General features: G+C 38.3%; 1 protein-coding gene across 6 annotated transcripts in view; it reads right to left on the bottom strand.

The window, feature by feature from the left end:
* Positions 1-69: 69 nt before the first annotated feature.
* The window catches only part of LOC108423187 (cullin-9), a 47,495-nt gene continuing 38,796 nt past the window's right edge, over positions 70-8,768 (bottom strand). For 5 of the 6 annotated variants that reach the window (XM_017690678.2, XM_017690679.2, XM_017690681.2 and 2 more), the window contains 11 exons: positions 8,373-8,748; positions 6,722-6,862; positions 5,932-6,096; positions 5,552-5,715; positions 4,063-4,156; positions 3,850-3,924; positions 3,654-3,764; positions 2,458-2,575; positions 2,157-2,290; positions 1,779-1,870; positions 70-1,568 (listed from right to left, as the gene is read on the bottom strand). In XM_017690678.2, the coding sequence (XP_017546167.1) occupies positions 1,349-1,568; positions 1,779-1,870; positions 2,157-2,290; positions 2,458-2,575; positions 3,654-3,764; positions 3,850-3,924; positions 4,063-4,156; positions 5,552-5,715; positions 5,932-6,096; positions 6,722-6,862; positions 8,373-8,748 (1,690 nt within the window). In that variant the 3' untranslated portion in view covers positions 70-1,348. The remainder of the gene's footprint in view (positions 1,569-1,778; positions 1,871-2,156; positions 2,291-2,457; positions 2,576-3,653; positions 3,765-3,849; positions 3,925-4,062; positions 4,157-5,551; positions 5,716-5,931; positions 6,097-6,721; positions 6,863-8,372; positions 8,749-8,768) is intronic. The other variant, XM_017690682.2, reaches the window with a different exon arrangement.

The following is an 8,768-nucleotide window of genomic DNA, read 5'->3' as shown; positions in this document are numbered from 1 at the left end:
TGCCATTTTGTTCAACCTAATAAAGTCAGTGCCACGTTGAATTATTTGAGTAAAGAATAAACAAGACTATTAAATTGAAGAAAAGCATTTTATTTAGTTAGCATATTATGAAGTTGCATAACTTCATGTTTAAGAGAGATAACATTATATAAGCAGAACAATATACTACTATATAAGGACATCTCAGCCTACAGCAGATTCAAAGTGGGACACTGCAAGATATTTAATATCTCTCCATTTTTATACAAGTGAACATAAACATGTCCAAAAGCGACAATTTTTTTTCTTTTGAGGAAAAACAAAAAAGAAATTAAACAGCAAAACAATGTTTTGCTCAGCAAATAATGTGATTATGTGCAATCCTTTCAAATGTTTATTGCCGTATCATGTTCATGGAGCAGTGCGCGACTTTATTCTGACCCGGTTAGCAGAACTTTTTAACCATTTTAATCTGAACCACGTTTAGAACCATTTTGTTTTCCGTGTAGCCCTTGAACTCAGATGCTCATGAATGAAACTTTCTTCAAATATTCGTCTCCGCAAATATTTTCCATATTAAATCAATCGTTCATATGGTGACCCAATTTGGAAATACAGCATATGAAGGCATCCAAATAAATTTACAAAATAAATCAAGGCAAGTCTTTTATACTGAAAGATGAGTAGATGCTGTTTAAGTTTTAAAAAAAAGGATTTCTGGATTACACATCCCTTTTTTTTTATCATTGCAAGTGAATAAAAAAGCAGCACAGGTTATTAACAAAAGAGGACTACATTCCAAAAAATATAAAGTATTGTCTATGCTTCAGTATATCCTCAAAAATTCCTTCCTTGGACTTGGCCACCTCATCTGCTATGAAAGTGTGAGGAAAAAGAAAACGAGTAGCATAAACTTAAAGTGAAGTAACATTTTCTGTATAATAAAGAGCAAAAAAAAAAAAAAAAAAAAAAAACCAACAAACAACTGCAACAACCAAATTGTTGGATATAGGGGCTAACAGTACTAGCTAAGAGGCCAGGCAGAAAAACCGATTAAACTGGAGAGGGAAAAAAAAAAAAAAAAAAAAAAACAACAAAAAAAAAAACCAACAAAGATTAAAGTCTTTTTTTAAACTTAAGTGTTTTTCATCTTCAAACATTTGATGTTGGTAGAGCTTTTTTGCTTTATTCTAAGCCAGTGTGTCCATTGTATGGTTTGATGTTTTCCCTGCTCTTACACATCCAATTCTATTCCATTGATTAGGTATGTAAGGCCAAGGAAAACTCAGAGGGGCCTGGTTTACTAAATCACTGGTTTAGACATTTTCTTCATTATCTTTTCTGACAATCACTGGTCATCAACCTTTATTTAGTCAAAAGGACTGAAGTCCCTCTCTAGGTTCTCAGACTCATCATCGTCTGAGAAGAAGTCGTCCTCGTCGGCGTCTTCCTCGTCGTAGTCCTCGTGCCACTCCGGGACGTACTCGTCATCATACTCATCATCCTCCTCTGCTTCATCACCCACATCTTCACCGGTATAGTTGTTGTTGTCTGACTCTCCGGTGTCAGAGCCTCTATCTGACTTGGACCTGAAAACAAGTACAGCTTTACTTTTCAAGACGAATCATGTCAACTGAATAATATTCTATAAATATGAATCTGATCTGATGTTCAGATTCTGCACAGAATACTGCAGTTAAAAAAGGCCTCTTCCTTCATCAAGTGGCTGTTGAATACATTGCAACACTACGAGTTTGTGAGAGCTGACATCAGTCTTGTTAATATGCAGATTAACTCACTCTTTGTTCGTGTCTGTGTTGTTAGCAAGGTTTGAGGCTTGTGCTGCCTCCTGATCTGGCCCAGTCTTGGACTGATATCCTACACGGAAGTCCTACCAATAAAAAATAAATAAATAAATAAACAAAATAATAAATCAAATTAAAATGTACCCTCTGCAGCTAAACCTTTATGCAATAACTATACCTGAAAAAAGGGATCCACAAACAAAGGATACAAGAGGTACATAAAAGACTGTAAAGGGCGGCAAACTGCAGTCCATCAACTCAGACCTCTCTGGTCATCATCAGTTTTATAAGGCTGCGTTCAGGTCAATTATCAGTTTCGTTAGCTAAAGCTGATGGAGATATGTATAATTTAGAATTTGGGTAGGAACATACCTGGGTAGAGTGTTGTAGGATAGCCACCAAGCGTTCCTGGATTCGGCGAATAAGCTCTAAGCCAGTGTTGAGGTGCTCTGGCTTCAGCAGGCGGACACAGGACGCCAAGTCTGTGCACTGCAACAGGGTCTCCTCTACATAATCCAAACATGCAGGTCAGTTTAATGACAAAACATTCACAGCCAGTGTGCACAGATGTAACACACACAGCAATTACACTGCTTGCAGAAAGTAATTTTTTTTTATTGTAATTATCAATTTTTTTTTGAGATCTCAAATCTCTCTTTTATTTAACACTAACCAAGCAAGATCTGCAGGGCATTAGTGTGAAGGTCCAGAGCTTCAGTCTGTTGTTCCATAATATCCATCTTCTCGGTGTCCTGGTTGTAATAGCTGTACACACATGAGTAGGCCAACACCTGGATGGCAAAAAAAAAAAAAAAAAAAAAAAAAAAAAAAAAAAAATCAGTAACAAACTGTTTGCGCTTATCTAAGAAAAAAATAGTGCTCTAGAGGCACACTTGGTTAAGAAAGTTCTGTCAGATTGAGACCTGAGACTGTTCCAAACGATGACACACTCATATCTGCAGACAGAACTAGGCTTTTTTAAATTTATATATATATATATATATATATATATATATATATATATATATATATATATATATATATATATATATATATATATATATATATACACACATACACACACACACACACAATTTTTCGGTTATAACCATTCTACTATGTTGACTACGATGCTCCAGAACATAAATAGCAAAAGTTAACACATCCTTATACAATTATTGCAAAATTACGGTTTGTTTGCTGAATGGAACATAAGAAAATTAAATAAAGCTGTGGCCTGTGCAGAAGGTGGCAACATTTCATATTTTCCATTTTATTTTTTCACCATGTTAACTTAGAAAATAAATAGAACCTGCCTACTAAAATATGCAGAAAAAAAATTACTTATTTTTTTGCCCTGCAGAGAATGCATTAACTTATTTTCACTTAAAACATCAACAAAACATGTAATTTGATAAGTAGCATTAAAACTTTTTTGCATACAACTGCAAATTTACATCATTTGTGGTAGTCATTATTATTAGTTACCATCTAGTTAGCCTCTTACAGTACATCAGCAAGTTACCCATTTTTAAATTGATTTTTTTATTTAGTAATTAATTTATGTATTTTTATATGTAGATGTGAGGACCCCAAAAAGCTAGAGCCAGCCCTTATGTAATGAGCAGTTTTGGGACCATTCTTCAAAAAGTAATCGATTACAAATGACTATTTCTATAAGTGGCAGCTCAAAAAGATGTTTTGACTGGCTATGCAAGTTTCACGGTTAGTACTCACCCGCCCAGTTTTACTATTACACAACAAGGAGATACAGATAGAAAGTGAAAATGTATAACAACTAAAGCTGGGGACACACTTTATGTTTTAAAAAAAAAAAAAAAAGAAAAGAAAGAAAAGTAAAGCACTCACCTTGCGAGCTTGGGCAAGAATCTTGCAAGCATCGATAACAAATGTCAGAGATTTCATCTGCAAGGCCTCATTGATAGAAGACACCTTGTTTTCCAGATTGATGGCAAAATCCTAAACAGAGTGACCAGCAGAGGTAAATTAGCTACAACAACCTTTAATAAAAACACTTAAAAACATTATATTGTTGTTCACTCGCCTTGGCCTGATTATGGAAAGTACACCTCTCATTGTAGTCCTGGAATTTTTTTTCTTGTCTTGCAGCTTTGCTCACCTGTGATGACAGACACAATTTTATAACACCTCGGCTGTAGTTATGAATGATGAAGCATCGAATCATGTGTGTGCCATATCACTGAACAACATGGAAGACCATGCCATTATACATAATTATACTCAATGAATTACTCACCATGGCTGAACAGTTGTAATAATCTTTATGAGTTGGTTTCCATGGCTTGAGACATCTCCAACAAAATCCATGGTTACATTTGGCACAGGTCATACTACAAGATGAAACGCGTGTCAGTCGTACATTAAGACTAGTTAAGCAGGTTCAGATGTGCCATTGTAAACCTGCTTTGGTGATTTTAATGGTGCTTTTCTGTCAGACAGTGTAGTACATCACGATACATTAACACATTTTTTGTCATGACTTCCACCTCCAGGTGGCATGTATTGCACCTGAGTAATTATGCTGAATCTGGTTACCCATCTTGCCAGTGTACCAATTGTACCAAACTGGGCCAAATGGGTGGAAACAAGTAGTACAGACCACCTATTGGTCAAATGCAATCATCACAGAACTGGCATGCCTCATCTCTTAAACCAGACAACCACCATTTAATAAATAAATAAATAAAACCTAATGATACAGCAGAAGTATCATTCTACAGCATATTTGAACTGACATCTAAAACTGGGTACAATACTTTTGATTCAATGTGTTGTATAATGTATTGTACTAAATCAAACAGGACTAATTATGTTCTGTTATTGAAGGAACGTGCACAGTTGGTTAGTGATCTTTTAGTATTGGTGATATTCAGAAAACGTTTACAAAAGCTGATCATCATGATATCTAAACTATAAAACTATAAACAATAAAATCTTGTCAACTAATCCACGTCTACTGACAAACTCCCTACTTTTGTGCGGACCACTGTGTAATAGGAAACACAAGCAGTCAACCAGAATACATATAGTTCTGGATTCAGATTAGTGATTATCATATACTGCACTGTGAGGTGGAAAAGCACTATTAACTGCACTGGAAGTTTATGTTGGCATTTTTCATTAAAGCAAGGCAATGGTGCTATCTGAGGGATCCTGCTGGGTTAATGTACATTAAAAGTACATAAAAATGTACCTTTAATTTGGCTTTTATTTTAGAATTTATAGGTTTCTCCTCATTCAAAGATGTAGGAGCCTGGTGTTGTATGAGTGCAAATAACTGCCTGGGGGCATTGCCAAGATGGCCATCGAGTGGATAGACTCTCCTTAAGGACTTTGCTCTTGTGCCTTATGGACGGGAGTAATGTCGTCTCTGATGAAGTTCTGCCCTGATGGGAGTGGTCTCCTCTAAGGAGACAAATGGACCCAAACCATGCCAGCAAGACGCTCTTCATAATGAAGGGTTTACATATCTTTTCAGTTACTCTGCTTTTCCTTACATAATGCACTAATCACTCTTACTGACATTTTCCCCCAAAGATTTGAATGCAACAGTTGCCAGCTAAGTGGTCTTTGTGACTGAAGCTCCTTGTTAATTTTCATTAATCATTTATGCAGGTTTTGTTACCCATCTGCGTATACATACAGCCGTCTTAAAGACATTTTTTATGTACTGGTAATTGCTCTCACTCAGTACGTGTTGTACGTATGTGCAGGTATACACTTACTGTAGGCAGCCCTCATTTTTCTCAATCTGCGCCTGGCAGCTGGGGCAGCGCTTGGAGATGAGTTTGGCCAAATGTTTACTTTGAGCCTCCATACTCATTCCTTCATAGTACCCACCATCATCCATCCACTGGGACATGTGACTGCAGCTGGCTGGATAGTGAGCCTTGAAGAAGGGAATAAGAAATATCAAAACATGTGGAGAGAAGGAAACATTACATTCATTCTGAAGTAGCTTGTGTAACAACTTACCACTTGTAGACTAGCACTGCAAGAGAACATTGTACCGACAGAAGATGGAACATTTCAACAAGTAGGTATATACAAAAGTCTCCCTGTTTAACTGTGGTAGGAGTTTAATGAGTAGTATGAGTTTTCTTACCTCAGGAAAGTTGCAGCTGAAGCAGGAGGACCAGCAGCATTTGGAGCAGGTGCCCATGCTTCCAATATTCTCTTTGCAGAGGATTTGGTCACAGCCCTGAGGGTTGGTGCACCAGGTCAGGTTGGAACAGCACTCTACATAGCCTCTCAGGAGAGCGTTCTCATACTGAAAGATAAAGATATAATGACACTTCAGGTTCCTCAGCAATAAAATATAACTGAATTTCAGTGTATGTCTAAACGACTGTAGACACCTGCTGATCCAAAGTTTCTTGTGAAATCAAAGTCATTAATATGGACTTTTCCTCCCTTTGCGACAGTAACAGTCTCTACTCTAGGCTATCCTTCTAGGAAATAAATGAATTTACCAAATTGAAATGGGTGCCTGGATACTTCAGGACATACTGTGTATTAATTTTGTTTTAAAAACAGCACGAAGAGAAAATGTTGGGTTACTTAATGAAATCCCTGGTGTTTCACCAACACTTCCTTCCTTGCTTAGGTACAGGAAGAAATCTCTTTAGAGTGACTCAGTCGGATAGGTCGACCGTGGCTATAGGGCAGGGGCGGAGCCGGGTCACAGGTCGACCTTTCTGTCATGGACAGACGTAGTGTCATTGGAGCTTCCGTAGCTGGTCATGCCCAAGGCGATTCCCATAGTGAAACACCAAACGGAGTTCGAATCAGTGCTGCTTCACTTGTGGCTAGCTGTCTCACAATACAACTATATATTCTAACAGACAGAAAAACAAATGGTTCATCCAATTGCACAACAGTGATAGAGGTCAAACCTTTGCAATGGTATCCTTATCAGTGAGGATGCTGTAGAAGAACCGAGAAGTTGGCTGAGCACGACAGTCCATGATGGGGCAGTTGCAGTTCATCACCAGATTTTGCTCAATGCGAGCAGTCAGATACTCCTGCCAGCAAGACTGCAAGGAGAAGGAAATCCATTATAATACAGCAAGGTAAGAGAAATGAACACAGCCAAGTATTACTTGATATTTTTGCACATGCATAAAAATACAAAATTTATCAAAGCATGACCTGATTATGGACCATGGCAGATTTACGAAGCGCATGACCACAGCTGACTGGTTATTTGTATCTTAATTTGTAGCTTAATACTACTAACCACAAGTATGCATTCTGAGCTATGTAGTCCCTCTTGGTTATTACTTTTAAAGCATTATGATGTAACAATTTACCTTTATCAAAATCATTTTAATCATTCAGCAGCAGAAGGAATGTAGAATATGAGCAGAAACCGGAGAAATGGAACAGCTAACTTCTCTCAACATCATTAAGGTTGATGTCAACTCCTGATGAACTGAGCCCATCACAAAACACAGTTACACGCCAATTCACATGTGTGATTTTTGACAATCTTTTTATTTCACACCCAGAACAGAGTACACAAATAATATATAAAACACAAGCATAATGCACAATTTAAACTATAACTGGAATGCTCAGTGTTTGTCCGTCCTCTCTAGGCGTGTCTGCAGTAATGTCACTCTATAAATCTGTAAAAATCTCTCTGGTTAGCATACCCTGGTGTATCACTTGCATCTACTTCAGTGAATGTTTTAAGCGGCTTTTCTCATCTCCTCCGGTATTTGAATAGCTGATAAGATGGCATTATAAAACCAGTTTCCGGGTCATGGAGGAGAAGGATAAGTAGTAAAAAAGCTGCAAATTTTAGGGTTTCTGGATGCAGCCAAAGAGTAAGAGTAAATGTCGGCTTTTACTTGTTGAGCTATAATGGATAAAAGGGCACAAGACAGTCTAATGGCTAATGGGAAAACAGTGAAAAGCTGACAGCAAAGTGTAACTTTCACTCCTTCTGTTATTAAGATTTTAAACTGTGGAACTCAATTCCACCTTTTATTAGGTAGTTCAGCTTGGTGCACACTTTCAGTAAAAAACATCTGAAAGCATACGTTTTAGATCAAACTTTTAACTACAATTTACCTCTCTTTCTGAATTTGTCCTTTTAACTTTTAACTTTATTTAGCTGCTTTCTTCATATGTAGCATTTGGAGCTGCTATCAATACGAAATGTGCTCTATACATAGTTATTATTATTATTATTATTGAGACTGCTGATGTTAATTTGCAAGAAGCAAATCACAAGGAGCTGTGAATTGTCCCCTTTTGCCAAACAGCTGGCGAGTTTATCCATAGTTGTGGAATAAGGCATACAATCTGAGTCTAAAGCTGAATCGCAAATGGCTCCACACTGCCACTTGCACCGCACAGGCCTTGGAATGATGGATTTAACATGCATGTCTCCCTACTGGAAATTTAGAGCAATGTTTAATTCTAAAAACATGCTTTTGTGAATTATGTAGTGCACTATTATAGAGAGCAGGGAGTAATTTGCTTTTCAGCCTAATTAACATTGGTGCAAACACTGAACCCAAGAAACGTGATGCTCACCTTGCAGCAGTAGTGCATGCAACAGAGCGTGGGCGCAGACTCGATCTCTCCGGACCGTGAGATCAGGCACACGGGGCAGACGGTCACAGGGCTAGGAGGGGGCTGAGGGTTGCGGATCTTGAGGCCAGCTGCCAGCACCAGAGAGTCTGGGTCATCCGTGTAGCGCTGGATCAACATATCTACGTTCCACTTGCAGTGCACCAGCAGGTGCTCGGCACGGTCCAAATCCAGACTGAGCGTGCTGGCTACCTGCTGGACAGTGCGCTGCATTAGCTGCTTCACCTCCTCCTGGGTCATGGTGCGGCCCATGGAAAAGAGCACCGCCTCCAATACCCCATCCTCCGCATGCTGAGGGGCCATAATAAGGCCTCCCAGGCTACAGGGGAGACATACACA

The sequence above is a fragment of the Pygocentrus nattereri genome, chromosome 5, assembly GCF_015220715.1.
Source record: "Pygocentrus nattereri isolate fPygNat1 chromosome 5, fPygNat1.pri, whole genome shotgun sequence".
In the NCBI taxonomy this organism is placed as follows: Eukaryota; Metazoa; Chordata; class Actinopteri; order Characiformes; family Serrasalmidae; genus Pygocentrus; species Pygocentrus nattereri.
Note: the sequence above shows the minus strand (reverse complement) of the source record. Positions and strands in the feature narration are given on the sequence as shown.